This window comes from Mixophyes fleayi, chromosome 2 (genome assembly GCF_038048845.1).
Source record: "Mixophyes fleayi isolate aMixFle1 chromosome 2, aMixFle1.hap1, whole genome shotgun sequence".
Taxonomy (NCBI): Eukaryota; Metazoa; Chordata; class Amphibia; order Anura; family Limnodynastidae; genus Mixophyes; species Mixophyes fleayi.
This window is the reverse complement of record NC_134403.1, coordinates 352,353,995-352,378,180: the sequence shown is the minus strand read 5'-3', so window position 1 is coordinate 352,378,180 and position 24,186 is coordinate 352,353,995. Positions and strand designations below refer to the sequence as shown.

General features: G+C 40.2%; 1 protein-coding gene and 1 long non-coding RNA gene across 2 annotated transcripts in view; both read left to right on the top strand.

Annotated features, from left to right (window-relative positions):
* Positions 1-24,186, top strand: part of LOC142139484 (uncharacterized) — a 507,294-nt gene that overhangs the window by 422,139 nt on the left and 60,969 nt on the right. The window lies entirely within an intron of this gene.
* The window catches only part of ADAMTS5 (ADAM metallopeptidase with thrombospondin type 1 motif 5), a 73,751-nt gene continuing 53,304 nt past the window's right edge, over positions 3,740-24,186 (top strand). Inside the window, exon 1 of the mRNA XM_075197129.1 lies at positions 3,740-5,276. Coding sequence (XP_075053230.1) covers positions 4,227-5,276 — 1,050 coding nt within the window. The 5' untranslated portion in view covers positions 3,740-4,226. The remainder of the gene's footprint in view (positions 5,277-24,186) is intronic.

Here is a 24,186-nt window from a genome sequence, read left to right as displayed (position 1 = left end):
GCACACATTTGCAAATGTATGTTGAAGCCACCCACCACTCCACGGTGATTTTGCTAATAGGGTGGTCCTACTCTAAACAATGAGAGTCCCATATATTTGGGCCATACATATGTGTTTTTAAATTGAGAGCTAACTTACCAAAGAGGTACCCCAGAAACCTCCAAATAGCAATCCACCCTTTCATGCACCTGTTATAGCCTATAAATTGATTTGATTTATTTGTATGACAGAAAGGTGTCAGAACACATAGTGCATTACAGCTTGCTGCATATGGGGCTGCGTAGCTGCAGACCAGTCAGATTGCCAATGATGACCACTGTACACCACTGAAAGCACCTACAATGGACACGTGATCGCCAGAACTGGACCATGAACCAATGGAAGACGTGGCCTGGACTGATGAATCACGTTTTCTTTTACATCATGTGGATCACCAGGTGCTTTTGCATTGTTTACCTGGGGAAGAGATGGCACCAGGATGCACTAAGGGAAGAAGACAAGCTGGCGGAGGCAGTGTGATGCTCTGAGCATTGTTCTGTTGGGAAACCTTGAGTCCTGGCATTCATGTGGGTATTACTTTGACACGTACCACCTACCTTAACATTGTTGCAGACCAAGTACACCCCGTCATGGCAACGGTATTCCCTGATGGCAGTGGCCTCTTTCAGCAGCATAATACCCCCTGCCACACTGCAAAAATTGTTCAGGAATGGTTTCAGGAAAATGACAAAGAGATCAAGGTGTTGACTTGGCCTCCAAATTCTAAAGATCTCAATCCGATCGAGCATCTGTGGGATGTGCTGTAAAAACAAGTCAGAGCCATGGAGGCCCCACCTCGTAACTTACAGGACTTAATGGATCTGCTGCTAACGTTTTGGTGCCAGATACCACAGGACACCTTCAGAGGTCTTGTGGAGTCCATGCCTCGACGGGTCAGAGCTGTTTTTTAGCTGCATGAGGGAGACCTACATAATATTAGGCAGGTGGATTTAATGTTGTGGCATATTAGTGACTGTGTCATTCATTGCAGTCATTTTGCATAGAGCGTTATATCACTAAATACTTGAATTTATTAACTTTTTAGAATTGCTGCTAAAAGTGACCTCTGTGATAGGCCCACTTTTGTTAAGTACAGGCTTTCAATAGACTTTAGAAAACCACGACCTGCCATACCCCATTCCTTCCTCTCAAGGAATCACTCCCTACTGACGCCCATTTTCCCCACTCAGGAACTCAGAGTGCAAATTAAGCTGTCTAGGGTGCTAAATAGCCAGCCTAGCATGCTAAACAGCCTGTCTAGCATGCTAAATAGCCAGCCTAGCATGCTAAATAGACAGCCTAGCATGCTAAACAGCCTGTCTAGCATGCTAAATAGCCAGCCTAGCATGCTAAACAGCCTGTCTAGCATGCTAAACAGCCTGTCTAGTATGCTAAATAGCCTGTCTAGCATGCTAAATAGCCAACCCAGCATGCTAAACAGCCTGTCTAGCATGCTAGTCACGCCACTGTTGTCTCCCTGCACCATATTAGCTCTCAGTAAGAGTGAAAAGCACAGGACTGACATAGCTTGCTTTCTCTCTATCGCTATCCCTTGAGAACTGAAGGGGCCAGGGTAATTTTTCTGCTACAAGGTTAAATAACCTTAGATATCAACCAGAGCCTCTAATGCAACAGCACCCCTAGTGGAAAAAAGAGCAAACACCTTTAATAGCATCCCTTGAGCAACCTATCTCATAGACATAATAGAAACTAAATATTTAATGGCAAACATGTCCTCCTCCAACTATCAGAATGGTAAATGTCTGGAACATCTGCCATTTGGATCTACTCATCATCCCACAACATTCACTTCATTCATGAAATTAGATAATTCAAAACTCTTCTGTGGCAGGAGATTGATCTCTTACAGATCCAAGGGCTACATATGTTCCAAATGGGGGACAGCAGCACTGACAATAGGGCCTGCTTGTTCGGCAGCATGTTGGAGGGGAGAGTTAATGGTCCATGTTTATTATATTATTGACATAAATACATATAATACTGACCTCATGTGGCGCCCTATAAATTAAGGTTAATAAATAATAATAATATTTAGTATGGGTGGATAGCTGGGATTCATTGACAAACCCATTGGTTTTTAATGCTGCTTGATGTCTAGTAAGTAAATTGTGTGATTCACTCAAGACAAAACCACACATAAGGCAAGCAGGCACATTTGTAGCACTACAAATGTCAGCATGCTTTAATAGTCATTGGCTGTGAGTGCATCCTGGCACTTATAGTTTTATAAGCCAACAGGGCTGGCACTGCAGATATTCAGAAGGGCTGAGCTGGGGCCCCAAGAAATTTGACTGGCAAATCCGGGCCCATCGAAAAATTTTGCTATATGGCAATGATTTGTTCCACCTTTGATTGGAAAGCTCATCATAATGAGAAAATAAATTTATTATTAAACCTTTTATTCATATGATTTATGTATCAATTGAGTTGATTTCCTCCATAAAAAGGTAACACCTTGCAATCAAGACTTTTCTTTTGGGGGGGGGGGGGGGGGTGGATTAATAATGGTGCTTTTTTTGGGCTTGTCATGTAGACAAAAAAAGCACCTACAGTATAGTACAACCATATCCATATAGCCTTTGTTCTTTTTCCTCTTCTGTACTTCTGTTGAGCAGTTTTTAATCATCTCAATTTCTAACTCAGTTTCTGCAACCTCTGCAATTGTTCTGATTGAACCGAAAGGTGAATCCCATTTTGGTGGAATTTGGTGAAATCAAATTAAACTCCGCAGGGTATTTAATTATCACAATTAGAAGCCTGAGAACTTGAAAGGCTGACTGTAATCAGAACAGCTAATCCACTTGTCATAGGCAATTTCATCCCAGCGCAATACCGCTAAAGAGAAGCCACTGAAAGATTTTTCATTTAATTCATCGTAGCACTTTTCTGCTTATCCATTTCTGTATGACCTACCTTAAGGTTATATAATCAGCTCTTAAAGATGAAAGACAGATGAAGGCTTAACAAGACAAATGGCTGGGTTGTGTTTATTCAGCTGCAATAAAAAAAGCATTACAGGATGCCACTGGCACAGCCAGCCAAGTCACTGAGACCCTTTTAAGTAAACATTTCCCATCAATAACAACAATTAAGTGACACACTATCTATCACCTGGCAGCTTGTATTGCAATAGACAGGCAGGCAGAGAAAACACATCGCACAGAAGGCAGGTACATTCAGCCAAAGAATACAACACGGAGCACAATTAATGAGCCACACTGCAGACAAGTGAATGGGAAATTCCTTATGCATTTCCCAAAACTTACTAGCGCTATGTGAAATCCATCTGTCCCCGGCTGAAGAACGCATGGCCACATTATTATGGCCACATTATTATTGCATAATTTAAACGAACCCAGAATGACATTTTATTATTATTTTTTTTAGCTAAAGAAAAGTTCATGTCCGTGTAAACATCGCCGGGCACTGTCCAAGTTTCCAGGACAAGGCATAAAAAAATCCTATGAAATGTTTTGTATGATGTCAAGTCAGCTGTTAGTCAGGACAGTTGTGAAATAGCAGATCTGGCGATGACTAGAGAAGAATGAAAGGAGAGCTCACATTTTTTTTTTTTCTTCTTCTTCCCCAAACACTCAGTAACACTTTCCCTGCGTGTGATTATTGAAGGGGAGTGTGGGAGTGGTCTTCAAGCTCTCCCTTTAAGAGGCAGCCTGCAGTGACGACTCACATTTAAAAAGCATTCCAGTATAAATGCATTGTTCCACCTCCTCATCTTCACATCTCTCTCCTCTCTTCGTCTTCGCATCCTCAAGCTGGGAAACTACAAACAGTTCTGTGGATGACTCCAGACAGATCTTTGCGCTCAGACGCAGCCTGCTCTGCTTCATCCCAAACAAAGCGGATGCATTCCAGGCAGTCTCCCCCCAAAGTCTTCTGAGCGCAAGGAGTTAACGCATCCTGTCCTCCAGATAATAACAGCTGTGTGATCACAGAGCTCTGTCTATTTTTTCTATCTCTCTTGTGTCCAGCGTTTTATTGCTGGATGGTGATTTGATCCCTGGTGCTGGAGAGGAAATAAGTCACCTAAGCTGCTGTTTAAAGAAAGTTTATACCGGTCTCTGCCTCTGTTTTTATTTTATTCCAGGCTGATTCATCCCAGACTAGTTTTTTTCCCCTCTTTCCTTTCTCCAGTTTCCAGGGGAACAATGGTGCTGATCCTGCTAGTATTGCTGGCTACTGAGTTGCACTTTGCTGCTGCTGCTGTTTCCAATAGGACTGCAGACTCTAAGCTGGGAGATCCACCTGCTTCCTATAAACATCACCCGGCTTCTGAGCACCAGAGGAGGAGCGGGATAGTGCAGAATATTGACCAGATCTATGCTGGAGGAGGGAAGGTGGGTTATATCCTCTATGCAGATGGGAAGAAGTTTATATTGGATTTGGAAAGGGATGACCTCCTGCTGTCCCCTCACTTCAGCACCAAGTACCTGGGACGCATGCATCCTCAGCATCGTTTCCACAAGCACTGTTTTTACAGGGGCACCGTGGACTCCAGCCCTCAGTCTCTGGCAGTGTTCAACCTGTGTGGGGGTCTGGATGGTTATTTTGCTGTCAAGCATGCTCATTATACCATCAAACCTTTAATCAAAGGCAAGGCAGGGATAGGGCAGGTGTACAGTGACGGATCAGAGAGGGTGCTTCACGTCTTTATTAAGGATCGCTTTAGTTTTGAGACTGTTCCCAGCAGAGCCAGCTGTGAGACGCGTGGTTCTGGGAATCATGTCCATAAATATGGCAAAGGTTTCAAAAAACATCACAGAGACCACCCTAGGAGGGGAAGCCCACACAAAGCCAACCAAACCCTCTCCTCTGCTGACCCCAACCTCCAAGAAACATTTTCACAGGGAACCACACTAAGAAGACGCCAGAAGCGATCCATTTCTAAGTCCAGACATGTGGAGCTCCTGTTGGTAGCGGATGAGTCTATGTCCAAGAAGTACGGAAAGGACCTCCACCATTATCTGTTGACTTTGGCTTCCATCGCTTCGCGGCTCTACAGCCATCCAAGCATTGAAAACCACATCCGTTTGGCAGTAGTGAAGGTGGTGATGGTCACTGACAAGGAGAAGGGACCTGAGGTGACCAAGAACGCAGCCACTTCACTCAAGAACTTCTGCAAGTGGCAACATCAACACAATCAGCTGGATGATGAGCATGAACAGCACTATGATGCGGCAATCCTCTTCACCAGAGAGGTAGGCAATGTGCCCATATATAAGGGGTAGGGGGATTTAATTTAAAGTATGTTACCTTCTTTAACTTATGAACATGCAAAGTCTATATATATCCTATAATGTCTTACCCAGGTTTTCCTATATAATGCTAATTTAAAGCTGCTTTCTAAACTAGCAGCAGGCAGCCTGATGCTCTCCAGCAGCTGTGCAACTACAAGTCCCAGCAGTCCTGGAGAAATAAGAGGCATGTCATGATGAGATTTGTAGTTCTACAGCCATTGGATAGCCACAGCTTGCCTACTTCTGTGCAGAACTGTATTCCTAGGTGTTTGGGCATGCTGAAACTTGTAGTTCAACACCAGTTGGCAAGGTCACAGCTAAGTAAAATAACATGTGGAAAAGTATTGTCAATGACACATTAAATGGTGTGTTTATGAGTATCTAACTGAGCTAATTGTGTATGTTGTGATGTTAAAACGCAGACTCCTATGTTTATCAGTCTGTCACCTAGCAGGTGTTTTGAAGTTTTGTTTTGCCTTTCTGGATAAACACAGTAATAGACTAATAACATACCGGAGTTTTCCTATATACAGTCATTCATTAGTTTCTGAAAATGCAATCAGAGAGGTGGTCTCTGCTTTAATACCACTGAGTTATTCCCTGACACCATGATGAATAAACAAGCACATTCCTTCCACATCAAGTGCCTGGGGCTGCAGCTTTCCTCTTCACGGAGTATGTGAGGATTTCTGCAATCTTATCTTCATTATCCATCTATCCCTCAAAGAAATAAAGTGTCAGTTTTCAGTTTGTTATTCTCTCATGGGTTATTTAATTCAAAATAGTGTCGTCTGGTGTAGCAAGATGATAAATAGCATATTCAAGAATGTTAAAGCTCCTACACATATATTTTTTCTAGTAAAAAAACACACTTGTCATATACTGTATATTGATTTTAAAAAAGTTTAATGACATAAGTTGACGTGCCAACTTGTTTTCATCCAGACCTGGAAACACGAATGCCATAGGCATGACATCGCCTATACCTGAAAACAGCAAAATATTAGTCTAGCTATTGCAATATTTGTGTCAAAATAACATATTTTCTTAACTCTGTTCAATTAAAAAAAATAATAAAAATACACAACATGGTCGTTAGGTAGCGTTGTTAAAAAAATAAATAATCCAGTTTTCTGCTTATTTTTGGCAAACTCATATTTTGCCTGGGGTCACACTGAGCATTTTATTACGAAGCTGCACAGGTTGGGTGGAGGAGATTGCAAATGTCAGTTTTGCAGCTGAAAGTTTAAACTAGGCTCTGGAGAATTGCTACAGCTGGCTGACTTGTATCTTGGACGGCTGCTTTATATTTGAGAGGGCGCCCAAAGCCTTGAGGAAAGGCGTGGATAATGTTGCTTCTGTGGTTCGTGGGTAAGACATGAATTAGAATGTTACCCACAGAGGCATTAGAGTTCAGAGAAACAGTCTTATCATAATCTGGAATGGAATCATGATTTCTTTCACTTAATGCAAACTGTAAGATTTACACATTTTATAGCAAGCACATGAAAGTGCCAAAAATCCAGTCTTTGCAGTGATTCATGTTTAACTCCTTGACTCCTTTTGGAATAGTTGAGTGTGTAATATTACCCATAATATATATAGCATCAACATATTCTGCAGCACTGTAAATAGAGAACTTTATTTAGATACATTAATCCCTGCCCCATTGGAGCTTGCAATCTAATTACCATAGACACAAATACACACACCTGTGTCATAAACCCATTAGCCCATCATTACATCTTTGGGCTCAGGTTGAAGTCACATCTATGATTTGGAGCACTGAGACTTTCTTACCAGGAAACAACAGTATTCTGAAGTCATTACACTCCCTGTCAGCATAAAATTATAATTGATAAGGAAAGATGTCGTCGTCGCCCCCCCATTACACCAGAGTAATTTAATTGTCAGAGTGTTGGATGCAGTGTTTTGATATCGGAATCACTCTAGTGTGACGGGGGAAGAGCATCCTCCATTCACTTTAACATGACACTGATAGAGCGTATTGAGGCGTCAGAATGCCACGGTTTCCTGGTCTGAAAATAGCCGTGTTCCAAATCCACCATGTGGTCCTGACCATGCTGAAGATACCGTAGCACCTGGAGGAAACCCATGTGAGCATGACGAAAACTCCAAGTTGATAGCACCATGGTTTGGAATCTGGCCCAAGGACCCAGCATGGCATGGCAGCATCATTAACCACTGTGCATGGCACAGCGTATAATGTGCCAGGAGATGAGGCTACTCTTGGATTTGGAGGACAGGAGACCTTCATTTCCATCATTGCATAAACTAGTAAAATGCACTTGTATAGTTGTCCAACATGGCTTGTAGCTCTCAAACCTCCCCCACTGCAGAACCTCATTGGATGGGATAAAACATTATATAAGCTCATCCCTGCATAATAGAAAGTTATCTTTAGAGCATAAGAGGAATTGTTTACACAGTTGTTCTGCAGCAGACAGTCCTTTTACACTAACTACTGTAATAGGAAGTCCCCCCCTTCCCTGGTAGCCTAAATTTAATCCCAAGATTAATTGCTCCCTTGTGACCCAGACAAACCCATCCATGAGCAGATTCTTGCCGTGTGACAGCAATCAGTTTCCAATGGCTTCTATTCACCCTGTCTCTTCTTTTCATGTTGGTTGTTGCATGCCAGCCTCAGAGTTTATAAATTCATTTCCACATCAGAGGTTTGGAAAAAATGTCCCTGGAATGCCTTGTGGAAACCACTCGTCCAGATGGCATGGCACCGCTTTCAAAATTGGAAATGCTTCTCTCAGTGGGTACTTTTTTTTCTCTTTTGCACTTGTTCATTCTTTCTGCAATGTGTACGAGCTGATCCATCCTGTTAAGGTGAAATTTTACGACCCAAGCTAAATCATTGTGCTATTTATAAGCTACCGTGAGACTGCAGATGTCCTCTTTCCCTGATGTTTTAATCTGATTAAGAAACCATTTTACGTCTGCAAGATCATATTTTAGGAGCATGTCTATGCCTGACCCTAGGGTATCTTGTCTATTCCTTCCTTGGCAAGTGCTTTCCTGCAGATGAAAGCCTGTGAAAATAGAATTGGTTCCAACAAACAAACCATTTAAATTTGTACTGTAAAATATACAATGCAATATTTGTTTTGATTATCTATATATGCAATAGACATGTCCAATACATTTTATTAAACCAACTCAAAACATATGTTAAAATGTTTAGTCCAATTTTCCGTAACCCCAAGAGAAGGCTGCTTCCTAAATAAGTGAAAGGTCGGAACAATGAAGCAACAAGTTTGGAATTTGAAGTAATGATGTCTGCCGTATTGTAATATTGCAGTCTTTTTTAATGATATTTTTGCTGGCTTGCCTGAGTTAACCTTTTTTGTTATTTTATTTTTTGAAATGAACAATAGACACAACTATATAAAACTGAATGGAAAAATAAGAAAATAAATCTACCCGGAGATTGCAATGACATATCCTTTCAAAAATGATCTCAGCAGACATTTTTTTTTTTGGTTCAATAAAAAACAGGAATGGGTATAGCTGTCCAACTTTTGCAAGTGTGTTTAGCGTGTATAAAGTTGGTTGCTAGGCAACTAGACGCCAAACTACCATCTCTGTGTTTTGACGGGCTCTGACTAGAGGCTTGCTAAGTTCAAACATCCAGATGTCCTCTCCTAATGGCATGTTTACGCGCCATGAAGCAAATGCGTGAGGTACATTTTCCATTCCTGTTTACCAGCGAAGGCTACTTTGAACTTGGTGTCTATGTGCTAAAGGAATAATATTTGCATTTCATCTGTCAGAGAAATACATTTCACAAGCAATTGGTAACTGTGAAAGGCACTAGAGGTATGCATTAGCTGAACACGTGAAAATGCAGAGCTGGAGCGCAAATAGAACGTTTGGGTTTGACAAAAACATTACCTGAAATGACTTTGTACATTGTTCTTTATTGTTGGCCAGAAGCAGTCTGGCAATCTAACCAGTGCCTACGATACCATATAAAATACAGTATTATTATTATTATTATTATTATTATTATTAATATTATTAATATTATTATTATTATCATTTTTTAGTTATAAGGTGCCATTAGGTGTCCACAGTGCCATGAATAGGAGGTTTGAACAAACAACCAAATGACATAGATACTAAAATATCAAAATTGCATAACTACAAACATCGAAATTTACATAATTGCATAAAGAAAACACGAGGGGAGAGCGGCCTGTTGGTGCGAGCTCACACACTAGATCAGTGTTGGCTAACCTGTGACACTCCAGGTGTTGTTAACCTACAAGTCCCAGCATGCTTTGCTATTATATAGCAGCTTATTGTTGGAAGGGTATGCTGGGACTTATAGTTTCACAACACCTGGAGTGCCACAGGTTAGCCAACACTGCACTAGATATCCACTATATTATGAATAAAAGTAAGACTGTAGTGGAAGCTGAGATCTGTAGGAATCATTGAGGAAAAGCATTACTAAGCAGTTTTCCAGCCTATAAAATGCTGTTCAGTACAAAATCTATGGCTGCCCAAATAATAAGCTGTAATCATGAAATATATTGTGAATGTGACTTTGCTTGTCTCCACTTTCTCAAAATCATTCCCTGAATATCTCTATATGTCACGGTACTGTGTAATTGCAGTACATTTGTATTGTAATAAGAGCTTGCCCTCTTCAGATTACTTTAAGTTATTGTTCAACACCTGCCCTTCTGCCACCTGTATGATACTCACGGCTTTGTGTCTCCTTCTGTAGTTTTTATTAATATAGAACTAAGCAGAATTTGGTTACTTTCTTTGCTCTGAGTAATGACATAAATATGATGTGTGTTTCTTACATGAGGGACCCCAGTGAGATCAATGGTCCACATTGTACTTTAGCTGTGTCACCAGTATGGCAATAGGCCTCAATATCTGGATGGACTTTAACCTATTCATCGGACACACTTCTTATTATCTAATACTTATTTTTTTCTGACTTTTAATGTAATGTGATTTGGAAATGTCAATGATATAATAACGTGGTGGGCATCTGGTGACCAAGGGTCCACTAGTGAGCTTCCAAGTGGTCTCCTAACCAGAGCAGTGTGCCATCTTTAGTCCTCTCCTTAGTGATTCTGAGTGAACTCTACGTTCACACAACCTGACTAATCTACTGTCTGATGACTTCAAACTGGTGCCCTGATCTCATAATGTGGTCTGAATTGTCTCTGCTAACATAATGTGTGGCAGAGAAGCTGGTAGGACCAAGGGCCACTTGTAGGAAGCTCCAGAGAAACATCATGTTGTCTAACTCTGCTGTAAACCAATATAAATTATCTGTCTAAATGATTTATATATGAACTGATAGGATAGGCAAAGACCGTAGTAAAATAAAGACAGAGGCGTCCTTAGTGAGGGGAAAATTCATGCTGGGCATGTATGACAGTAGTACAAATAGAAGGACTATGCGTCTATAAAGCTACCCAAGAGGCTACGTGTTGATTTCTACTACTGAAGCATTTACGGACATTGAATCTGTTGTATTGTTTTGGGTGTTGTGCTAAGTTTTCCGAAGGATGCTTCAGCATTATCACACCTGGAAAAATCAATGAAAGCAACGTTATTCGTTTGGTGCTGGGATTATTGATACACAGACATGTTCTGGAAATCAATATTAATTTCAGCTTCAATCTTGGTCTTTGAGTCTTCAGTTTGATTGGCAGGTGTGGGGACTCCTATTTATCTGATTGGCTGCACTAATATAGGACATCCATATACTTTTAAACAGATAACCAGGATGCCAGTGTTGTGACTCAAAGTTTGCTTAATCCTTTAAAGTACGCTAAATTCTCGCATAGCCAATCTTTATGAGAGGCAGCCATATTTGATTACAGCCTATGGATTCACAAGAAATGACTGACATGATTAGGACACAAAGGTGCTCATTGGGTTAAGCATACGCCCATTTGTGCAGCGTAAAATACGCAAATTTGTACTGTGCATGCCCACAAAAAAAAGTATGCCTACGTCTGTATGCAGATTGGCTTGTATCTGACATTTTGTCCTCCTTACGACTTGAGAGGCATGACAGGGAGGTAAGGAGCATGCAAATATAGGCCATGTACAGTAAAGGCGCATTGGTGTAATTGTGACTGATTCAGACCTGCATGAAGACATAGATACACCTGTCACTTGCGGCTGCCTGAGGGCTGGTGAAACTCTGCCAGCCGGTGGCATTAAGAAGCAACCGGGTGGGGGCAGTTATAATGCTTTGCAATAATATTTAAAAATTGTGGAGGTTATTGCCCACACCTGCCAGGACTGGTCAGACTGGTGGTCAGTGGTGTAACACACACTGCTGGGTGTAGTGCTGACATAGTGCCTGTTCTAATAGGAGAAACAATGGTTTATTCTATTACAATAGGACTCTGTTGGGCTCCAAGAGCCGGGTGGTAAGTAAAACCAGCCGGGTGGTGCACCCGGGAAATAGGTGCTGGGGAGAACACTGTATATTATTTTATGGGCGTATTTTTGAATGATATTGTTGGTTGCTTTCATTCATACACAAGAAGGTAGATTATACCTGGTGTATTATATAGGAATCTTTATATTCCAATCAAACCGAATAGAGCATGCATTTATTACTATCAAAGCAAATGTTTAAAACAACATTTGTTGTGCTTATGACCTGGTCGGGTGGTAAGTATATCCGAAAATAAACCTGGTACATATTCCATTGGTGCAGATGCCTCTGACTAGGCATAAATACGCTACTTTTACATGCGTTTGATATGAGTGTTTATTTTAAACAGACATATGTATCCGTCTCAGCATCAGCCCCAAGGTGTCCAGCTGCAGTCACTAGGTTTAAATGATTTAAAATGTTCCATTCTCATGAAGCCCACAGAATGGCTGTCTCCACTTAAGCAGCAGGTGCATTTTAAAGTCACTCTTTTATTTCTGTTGGGTGAACATGCATTGAGTGCATTAACATTTTTATAGGATCCCACTTGCATTATTTCTTTTTCTATTATTGTACATCCCTCAAGAGTTTGATATCTGGAAATGTACTTATGTAAGTTTACACATTTCCAATGACAAAAGCTGGGATTGTCTTGGGAATATGGAGGTTCTTCACTAATACCACTGTCCATAAATGGTGATCAGACGGTGTGTTGTGTTCATAGGAGGAATCCGTCTTGGAAAAATTTGAGTTACTACCAATTTTATTATTTTGTGGCTGGCGAATCAGTCCCTGAAGATTTTTTTTGTTCAAAATCTTATTTACAAAAAAATAAATAACAAATTTGCATTAAAATCTACTTTTTATAAATTAAAACAACTTTTTAAATAATGGTTTTGTTGTGTTCATAATAAAAGATTCAGCAACTGAGCTATGAGCCCAATAACCTAGAACGTAATGGGGGAGATTTTCTTATATCTAAACGTCAGCAATTGAAAGAACGCTTCTTGCCAATGAATGCTAACTTAAGATAAAATACAAAGTTCTTATCATCTGGGTGCTCCAAACTCCGAACTGGTTAGTTCCTTCAATTGGTTACTGATCCAGCTCTTCTCTACTCTTTACAATGACTGCTGGTCAGACAGTGGTGTTGTCAATGCCCCTCCCCTGTGAAGTTTATGGGGGAGGAGCATTGACAAAACAGCTGCCTATTTGAAACAGAGCTGAGCAGTGTCAGATCACCTATTCCTTTGGTTGACCTGGTGGATAGGTAAAGTGAAACTCCATTTTTTTTATCCTAATTTAAACGGAATTCCACTCAATGTTATATGAATGTTGAATAAGTTTTGGGTTGAGCTACTCTTCAGATTTCATGACCAGTGGTATCTTGATTATTTATTCATGTGATAACAAGTTACTAGCCAAATTAATTATCACTTATGCATAAATATATATACCATATATAGCATTCCAAGCAACACCAGTGCTCAACAGTATTCTATTACACAAAAGGAGCATTGATCTTACAGGAAAACCATTAGTACACTTATTATAGACAATTTGTGGCCGGCATGTGCTCTCATTATCTCCTCATTTGCTGACAATAGATGATCTAATATACTGACTGTTGATGTTTTAATTGATTCCCCAGATGAGATGTAACTGATCTGTTGCCATGTTTATTTATTCTTTAACCTCCAAGAGTTACCATGACACGTTCTGAGGTTATTCTGACAGTATGATCCACTGTGAACTATAAAAACGCGTATTATGTAATATACTCTTACTAAGAATCAATATAAATGAACAAAAACAACAACAAAGAAAAAACTAATAGAGAAGGATGTCATCAAACGCCATGAATGATTGGCCCAAGTAATGTCACTATAACCTAAAAAGTAACCTCAGAAAAGATGCATGTTGTTCTTATCTCAATTGTTGGGAAGATGAATTAATATTAATATATATCTGTTATTTCTGGCTTCGATCTCTTTTACGGTTTACAACATGTTTTGCACAAATCCACTACTTCAAAATATCCGACTTCCTCAGATCCTTTGTATTCCTGGTCATCGGAACCTTGGCTCAGAGAGAGATAGAATTATAAAAGAATAATATGTTCAAAAGATCTACTGTTATGATTTCATAATTACAAGTAGTATACCATATGAACATTAATTGTTAAGAAAAGGGTTTAGCCTGCAAGCTAGAAAGAAGGGGGTCGGTTTTACAAAACAAAGAATATTTGTAACTTGAAATTGGCCGTCCTGATGTCAGGGGTTATATGAAATATGAAAGGGTGTCTAAAAACAGCAAAATAATGATTTGGTATGAACTTCAAATGATCTGGTATGATCCTGAAAACGTCTTTGTGCTGCTTGTAGCCAAAACAGCTGCAGGTTTGGTCAAATGATCGCGTGGGATCATTGGATGACACTTTTAATATTGGTTTAGTTTTTTTATTTCTACTTTCATTTCTACTTCATGTTTTTTCTTCCAAACTTTACCTCCAACACATCTCTTTCTTTATTATTAACATTTACTCCCAACTAGCAAAACTGAGTGTAGTGCAGCACAGTGGCTCAGTGGTTAGCACTTCTGCCTCAGAGCACTGGGGTCATGAGTTTGATTCCCGACCATGGCCTTATCTGTGTGGAGCTTGTATGTTTTCCCTGTGTTTGCGTGGGTTTCCTCCGGGTGCTCCAGTTTTCTCCCACACTCCAAAAACATACTAGTAGGGTAATTAGCTGCTACCAAAATTGACCCTAGTGTCTCCCTGTGTGTGTGTGTGTGTGTGTGTCTGTGTGTGTGTGTGTGTGTGTGTATGTTAGGGAATTTAGACTGTAAGCTCCAATAGGGCAGGGACTGATGTGAATGAGTTCTCTGTACAGCGTTGCGGAATTAGTGGCGCTATATAAATAAATCATGATGATGATGAAGTGTTGTAATGTCCAGGGACCCCCTAGAGATCCCCCCAGCCATCCTGTATAGGATCATGTTTGTGCACTGGATGGCACTGTAATTTTGAGTTTTAGGGCAAGAACTAAATGTTGGCGAATGCCCCTTACATAAAATGGCCTGGAGAGGTATAGATTTTTTTTTGGCTTTCCCATGTCCGTTTTCCTGATCCCATCTCTCCCTAGGTCACAATAGTCTTTGGTCCTGCTTGTAGTACTCTAGCTTCCCACATGATGCTTATCCTTCCCCAGTATCATTGTCAACCACTGTATTACTACGACGTACCCGTTCTATGAACAGTCTACAATCTGTCCTCATTTGACCCATTTGACATGAACATTATTCAGTCTACAATAGTAATCCATTGTTTCCTTTTGCACACCGAATACAATAAAACAATTCTAGGATCCTATGCCAACTGATCCTGGTCATCCAGACACATAAGGGGACGTGTGGGAATATAAACATTCTGAGTCAAAGATTTCCAGAAGCTAAAAAATGTTCCGGGTAACCCAAATTAAAATTCTCCATCACAAAACACTGGAATATGCACCACATAAGGATAAATTAAAAATAACTTCCCTATTTTCCCTTCTTACAAAAACATTTTGGTGGCGTTTCATAAATTCTTCTGAAGGAAGTGACATATCTTGGAAAAACATTAAAGCTCTTAATAATAATGTTTATATTCTTCAGAGCCAACATGGTGTACAGAGAATTTTTATAGGAACAATTAGTCCCTGACCAAGCAGCGTAAAATCAAATTTTCTCTGTCACAGGCACAGGGAAGAAACTGGTCTCGCAAATTACACTGTTATTGAAATCTTTTGTAATTAAATCAAAGGTTCCCCTTATCACCAAGTTGCAGTATTCCTTGAAAATCTCAAGATAATAAATTAAAAATAACATGAGCATATGGCGTTGAGTGAAGGGATTAATACAAATAAGCAAGAACCTCCACTGTTTATACACGTATGTTAATCCTGTCACCTGTGATGAAACTACTACTGATACACGTCTAATCATTTTACTTCAGCCGTACTGATCGCAAACGGCAGATTGTTGATGGACATGCTCCAACATCATGGCTGATTATAAAACAGGAATTTTGCAGACGATCTGCATTCTTATGTCTGTCTAGAATTATTGCACTTTTTCTTCAGAAATGTTTAAACATGCTATTCCATCTGGCACTAGTTCATGGCAGTATTAGTGTACTGTCACACGCAAATTAAAATATTTTTAACGATATGTAAGATTAAATGAGTTCGACAATCCCTTAACTAGTCAAACGCTTTATTTAATGCAGTTGGCCAGGGGGCTTCAATAAAGTGTGGTTTCCTGGGGTGTCGAAGATGCACGTGATTGGATGTGAGCTGTGTCATGTTATTAGATTACATTTAATCACATGCCATCCTCTTCAGATCAGAGGGGATTAAAGCTTTTGATGCTGTATTACCACCTCATCTATTAGGACCAGGAAATCTTTTAAGTTCACCAGTTTCAAATAGCTGCATAGGGAGAATGGACCTCCTGCTCACACCCAATCAGAATCTGGGATCTCTGTGATTGTGGCAGGACCACAGGAAAGATGGCTGCATGGAGATTCTACAGAAAAGTGGCATATGCACGGGGAATGATGAGGCAATTTGCGTCATCAGAGCTCCGCCCCCCTCACTGCGCAATGGCGCAATTTACATCACAAAACAGAGGGAGTGGCCACGATGACCCAATTTGCAGCAGTGGCCTACACTTCCAGAAGTCCAGGAGGACTCCTGTAATTTGTGAGCGTTCTGAACATACCAGGATCAGGGGTGCTGTTAGTGAGGGGGGCATGTACAAAGTACCGAGGGGTCCAGGCCTGTCTTTGTAGTGGTTGGAGCCACCAATATTTGGCAGCGTTGGAAGGGGCCCCAAGAAATTGTTATACCGGGGTTCAACATTCCTCTTGGTGGCCCTGATTGGGAGAGTAGGGATAGAGTGGTGGCAATATATTCTGCACAGTTATCTGAATACGCTGATCACGTTTCTAGCATCCAGCCACTCACAAAGAAGTTAATGTGAGGGGCGACACATTCATATTTAAGGCAATTTGACAAGTCTGTCATATATATGTCAAAGTGTCTCCCTATATCTGTATGCCATAGTCTTTGAACTATTTTTTCATACCAGCCACTTTAAGATTTAAAGAACAAGTAGTGAATTCACTAAATAATTTAAGATATCTGACATAGATGTTTGATCAGGAGGTATGATTTTTTTTCTCTATGCACACCAGGTTACCCGTCTTTATACAAATTATACCACTATTATACTGCCGCCCCTGCATTATCCCGGGTTTTTGAAGCCGGGTTTTTGCACGGTCTCGGAGCGTCCCAGCTCAGAAACACCATTCATACTGCACCTCGGACCCGGGAATTTCCCGGGTTGACCCCATTCATACTGCACAAGTCTGTGCCCTGGCAATTTGTGGGAGTCATCACCAGAGCAGTTTTCATTGGCTGAAAAATGGTGATGTCATTGAAAGGTGACTGATTAATGCTGGAACACAGCATTTATATGTCTCATAATCTGGGGATGTGATGATTCACGCAATCAATATAATAATGTGTATAGTATTTGTGATCTAAGTACCTTTCTTCATCACTCAGCGACTGAACTTATCATTCGGATTCCTGCACAATATTTACAAAAAGGTATGGTAAGAAGGTGTGTACCAAGATATTGTGATTTAAAGGTGCAGGGATAATAACTATTGGTGCTTAGAATTTAATTTTACTCTATGGTAATAAAACGAGGCAGCAACTTGACATGTACATTGAGCTTTCTTCTTTGTGACCCCTCTGTGGCTGAAGAATGAGCATTATACAGCTGCAGGGACTGGCTAAATGACCTTTAATTGTTGATGACCTTTATATACTACTTATATTCCAAATTTAGTGTACTTGTAGCTCTATTCTGGTTGATGTTCTTAATTTTCTCACAATCCAAACCCAATTACTACATTTTACTCTTTCCCCTTTTAATAAAGAATAAAGAAAACTGAGAGTCATTTGCATAGTAAATGTGCAAAAGAATGTCTACAAAGTCAAATTCAGAGACTATTGGATCAATTTAAATTGAAATATTTTAATACTGAATTGAAATCTATTATGTATCCTAAACAATACTGTAGTTAAATAAAAATGACTGACAGTCAGCTAGTGTTTTATGCGTTCTGTTTCTAACAGGAAGGGCTTGAGTCATCAAGGAGAGCAAAGCAAAAAAAGGAGTAAATTTGCTCCTGGAAAAACTTGTTACATGCAAGGGATGCAAATTAGTTTATTATTTTGCACATAAGGAAAATACTGGCTGCTCTTTCATGTGGCACACAAATACTTGTTTTAATTTTTCAGCTGAAATTTAAGATTGATCTAAGGCATGCCCTACTCCAATTATAAATCTGTCCTCAAATTTTACATTTACCTTCTCCTCCAATGCAACATGGTTTTGCCAAGGTGCAAAGTTACTCATTTTTTTCCCTTTGCTTTCCTTAATGAATCAGGCCCTGATGTTAGCATCTGCTTTTTGCAGAATGTATTGGATTATTAGTAGTAAGGATTGCTAGTTTTGGTCTAGTAGTGTGATGAACTTGGATAGTGATTGATATTTTTGGATTACGGCGTTGTCTTTGGATAATAAAAGTTCGTTTTGGATGATATTGCGATAAGACGTGCTAGACAGTCAGCTGTTCTTGGATGACACCCAGTGTTAGGACAGTGAGATAAGAAGTCAAATCCTTATCGTTGGCCAAAGTTAACACATTAACAGTCTGGTAAAACAGTACAATTATTATTACTGTAGATTTGTAAGGCGCCACAGTGCTTTGCAACATCGGACAGCGGGGAGAGCAGGACATCCATAAAAATATAAGTTAGACAAAATAAATGCAGACATGAAAACACTGGGTAGGGAGCACAATGCTCTTGATAGAACTTACTCTAATTGGAAGAGGGCGCAGTGGAAACAAAAGAAATGAGTGTGGCTCAGAGTGAGTGGAGATTGGGACATTTGTGTGTAGTATAGGTGGCAGCAAGGAAAGCTCTAATACAGAGAGAGGTTTTCAGAAAGCTTTTAAAAAGATTTGAAAGCTATGGGAGAGTCTGATCGGGCGTGGTAGGGAATTCCATGTGGGAAGCGGCATGGAAGAAGTCTTGCAGGCGGCAATAAGAGGTGGTTATCAGAGACAAGGTCAAAGGAAGATCTAAGAGGACCAGAGGGAGAGCATTTTGAGATGAGATTCAAGATGTATGAAGGGGTGGAGTAACTGTTTAGGATTCTGTTTATTTATGATGAATCTTAAGCAAAGAAAAATGAAACTCCCAATGTACAAAATCCAGTGCAGCAAATCTTGTTGATGCGTCATTGTCATGGCCTGAATAAGACCCACCGAGTCCTAGGAAAAATACAGGATTTGGGTCACCACCCCCTTTTGTCAAAGATAACTATATAATGCAGGTCAGAGTAACCCTGACCCCACAGGGCCCTAAGTGGTAGCCTAGGGCCCGATAGCCTGATAGATATTCTGGCTCGATTATTGTTGTTGCAGTTGACATTACATAAACCGGAAGAAATAAGTCCGTTCTTGGTTAATCCCGTATTATACACGGTAGCAGCTGCATTGCATCTTTTTTCCTTTTTTTTAATTCCATTCACTGTGTAAGAGGCTTGCTTAGGATATGTTTGTAAATCATGCGACAGAATCATTTAACCAATATTAAACCAATATTAAAGTCCTCAGTCTTTGCCCCTGTCCTATATAGGCAGAAATTCTTCACATCTAATATTCTTATAATCTGTGACCATGGATACAGTGTCTCACTCTTTGGAAGAGTCTATAGTCTTTGCAGAGCATTAGTTGTAATTTAGCCCTCTTCTTGGATAAGTATACTAACTCTTCAGGGATGAAGCAGCATAAATAACAGTTAAAATATCAAAATATGGAGTCTATACATCAATAAGGTGCGGTGCAACTAAATATGCAACGGTGCAAATTGCAGTGGGGCAGCACGGTGGCTAAGTGGTTAGCACTTCTGCCTCACAGCACTGGGGTCATAAGTTCAATTCCCAAACATGCCCTTATCTGTGCGGAGTTTGTATGTTCTCCCCGTGTTTGCGTGGGTTTCCTCCGGGTGCTCCCACACTCCAAAAACATGCTAGCAGGTTAATTGGCTGCTATCAAATTGACACTAGTCTCTCTCTCTCTCTATGTCTGTCTGTCTGTGTGCTAGGAAATTTAGACTGTAAGCCCCAATGGAGCAGGAACTGATGTGAATGAGTTCTCTGTACAGCGCAGCGGAATTAGTGGCACTATATAAATGAATGGTGATGGTGATGCATATTTAAGCACCGCTAGAATGCATCATACCGGGGCTACTCTGGGAGCCCCAGCGAAGTGACCCCTGTGCTGTGAAGTTTTTTTCCCTATTACTGGCAGCTTAGTGCTTCCTCCTATCACTTGTTTCTTGAAAAAGAGAGGTAACGCCATCCTGAGATGGCATTACCTGTCTGCGCAATGCAAAGTTTATCACAGCTTCATGCATTGCAAAACATTACAGTCCCTATAGTAATCTATGGGGGCTGCGATGCTGCACGGTATTTTCCTAAACAGAGGGAATTTCTGTGAGATCTCCTCCGTTAGTCAGTTCATGCATAGTAACTAAACTTAAATCATGTGGGAACAGCTGTTTCCACATGATTTAAGTGCTTGATTAATAGACACTTATATGTCTCTGAGTGTTACCATGTCTATAATTTTAAATATATTTATTTTATATCCTGGGATGTATGTGTTTGAAGACATATATACTGTTGTACATCTACTGTAGGTTACTTGATCATCTATGAATATCCGTCACATGGATTCCTATAATCAGACCCGGCGCTCCCATTAGGTAAGGTTAGGCAGTTGCCTAGGGCGCCGGGCTCTGGTGGGCGACACAGAATTAAAATTACTTTAAAACTGTGCGGCAACTGCTGACCATACCTTCCACAGCCGCCGCACAGCTTCCGATAGATCCACGGGGAGGGGCTATGGATCACCACCGCCGCCTTCCCCTCCAACAGCTGATGGGGCGCTCCGTTTCCTCCCCTCCACTCACTGACTGTCGGGCGTGACATCATAATCACGGCCCGACAGTGTCAATGAGGGACGGGACCCGGCAGAGAGGAGCAGCTTTATGGAGCCAAGTTACGGTAAGGAAAGACGTGGGGGGGGGGGGCGATTTTGAAAGTGTGCCTAGGGCGCCAAGGACCCTAGCATCGGCCCTGCCTATAATGCACTCAAATTTAATGTGTCTTTGCTTCATATTGAGAAACATTTGATATCACAATTGACAGGAGCCTCACATCACTACTCTATTGAAGTTTAGAAGCTCATATTGGCTACATCCTAGACAAGTTCCTTCCACTTCAAACTTGCCAATCACTAGGATGCAAGAGTTGGTTAAGCTGACATAATCAGTGCTGCTTTTAACATTCCAGTGCTCTGATTGGCTAAGTCCCACCAAATTAATTTTCTGGTTGTTACTACATCCCTTGTTTTTAGGAACAAGTGCTGTAGACCCGAAAAGTGCTCTGACAAATGTCCATAACCTGTCCTCAGCCTTTAATAACAGCCAGATATAGCTTCATAACAAATATATTTCTATCTGTGATTCATTAGTGATTAATGACTACAGCGGCTTTTTTTTAATCTATTCTTTTAGAATGATCTTTACGGGGACACTTAAAGTTCATAAGCTGTGACTCTCCTAAATTAAGTACCTACCATATAGTTTACTATTTCTTTCTAAAAAGGGCAGACATTCTCTAAGCAGCTGAAAATATTTCTCTGGTTATAATAATAATTCTCACCCAAACTGAACTTTCAGTCTAGCAAATTTTTCATTTTTCTCTTATTAGATTATCATTTTTACGTTTACCTCAGGTCTCTAGTAGGAAATCAAAGAAGCCATAGCCTAGATTGATCAGTAGGCATAAAATCTGTAGGAGTAAAAGCATCTACAGGAAGGCAGTAAATTAGATTTATATTGATATAAAATATCTGCTCCTCTGAAAAAAGTTCCAAGTTAAGGAAGGAGGACTATACAATCATGTGAATATATTCTGGCGATACTTTTATAGCATCTGAGTCATTAAGGAGACCAAAGCAAAAAAAAAAGGAGTAAGTTTGCTCCTGAACAAACCATGTTACAATGCAAGGGGTGCAAATTAGTTTATTGTTTTGCACATAAGAAAAAATACTGGCTGTTTTTTCATCTAGCATGCAAATATTTGATAGCTTTATTTTTACACTGAAATTTATAGTTTATCTAGGACATGCCCTACCCCAACTATAAATCTGTCTCCACATTTTAAATTTACCTCCCCCTCCAATGCAACATGGTTTTGCCAAGGTGGAAATTGACTCCTTTTTTATGCTTTGCTTTCCTTAGTGTTTTGTGAATTACGCAACTTGTCCACATTTACCAAATACCATCCCACTGCATCCCCCTTCATGAAAGTTGTAGACAATTGTATATTCACGTAACATTACATTTATCTTTCTTCAAAAATTTTAAACTCTTATTTTTCAGCAGGGGCGAATGTACAATCCGCTAAAGCCCCTCTACTGACCTTGTAGCAAAATGACCTGACTTTGGTGTTATATAAAGTGGGCAATGTCTTGAAGTAGAGTGGAAAAATGATGTGGTGTACTCATAATTTGTAATCATTTGGGTGGTTTGAAGGAGCACTAAAGTTAAAATACAAACGTGCACACAACTTAACATTTTTTCATTAATTATCCGCCTTTGTTCTCTGTTATCATAAGAGGCCGGGCTGTCTAGCTATGGGATTATTGATGGAGGTTTTCCCTTTCCGTCACTAGTTTAGATTTACAATACATGGTAGACTTTTTCAGTATTCTCCTTTTTTGGTGGAATGATCTACAGATAGGGAAGACATGAAGATGCCACCAACAGTGGTGAAGATAAAGTCTCACTCCAACTCGTAGTTCATCTTATATAACAGCTCTGCAGAACCCAAATACAACTAAACAGTAGTAGCCCTGGCACACACCGTCCATCAGCTGGCATTCATGGATGTGCCCAAAGCCAAATGTTTTGCTTGGATGCCAATAAAGGTTGACTTAGACTAACGATGTAACCTATCATTCATTGGGTAGTACATGGTTACCTATCGGCACTATCTTGACCCTTTACAGTTATGGAGGCCAAATGCAAAGCCTGATATGTCTGCAACACAGGATTATTTTATTATACTGGGGTTGGTCAGAGCCGCTTATTTTAACAATTAGTCCACTAATATTCTAGAGATCACCAGTCCATCTGGCAAATGCAGGAAATGCCACAATACCGGTCCGAACCCGCACCTCCAGGAATAACACTCACAAACACTACAGAAATTTTATTCGTGTTGCTAATTTCTGTTGACTCTGTAGTCTTCTTCCTTGTATCTTGTTTGCCTGTTTCCTTGTCTCCCCTTCTTTCTGATACCCACCCATGCATTCCATGAGTCATATTATATATTGGCCTCACAATATAATATTGTATATTATATTGGTCTCACAGCTGGTCCCCTCCGGTTCCTTGGACATAGCAGTGATTACATGACTACTGCTCCCCCTATTACTGCTGCTAGGTCCAGTGCCTTAGTGACACTCAGGAATACATCAAAAAGGAACTTATTGATTGTGGGTTCTATTTATGAAGTGGTGGAGAGGTTCTTTCACAGCATCTTGTTATTTAACAAAGGTTAAGGTCAGAGAGAACATAGATCTTCATGTACCACGGTGATTTGCATAGACATATTGATAGCTACTGTGCTGGGGTCATAAACCCAGTATTTGATGTCGTCACATAGTCGTCAGTGTAAGTGTCGCCTTCCTGTTGCACAAGCTTTAATGCTGCGGGCAGCGTTCATAGAGTATATCAGCACTTGTGTTACAAGAACTCGGCACTTACGGTGTCTGCTGTGAGTTGGCAAATGTAATATGTAAGCTTCTGGTTGCCAGAACATAAAACAAACTGGAGGTTAAAAAGCCTGTGTGTCACTAGCTTAAAGTTGGCTAAGAATTAGGCATGAGGTAGGTAATGCGTAGTTAAAAAATATAAAAGAGAAATGCAAGATTTACTATAAAATAAATAGAGACAATAATAGTTTTGCCCAAAATGTTTATAGCTGCAAATATTCAGTATTTACCATCTGTGCAATGTGCTTCTTCTTATTCATATTGGATACAATTCCCAGTATACTGTATATTCCGATTATCAAAGCTTTGTATGTTAATAAGTATATCAGCTGACCAAAGAAAGACATGGCATTAGAACCAAGATTAATGATCATGTCATGGTGGGGATTCTAGAACACCGCGGTCCAACTTGATGGTATAGAGTTTAAAGTGCTTAGCTGCAATTG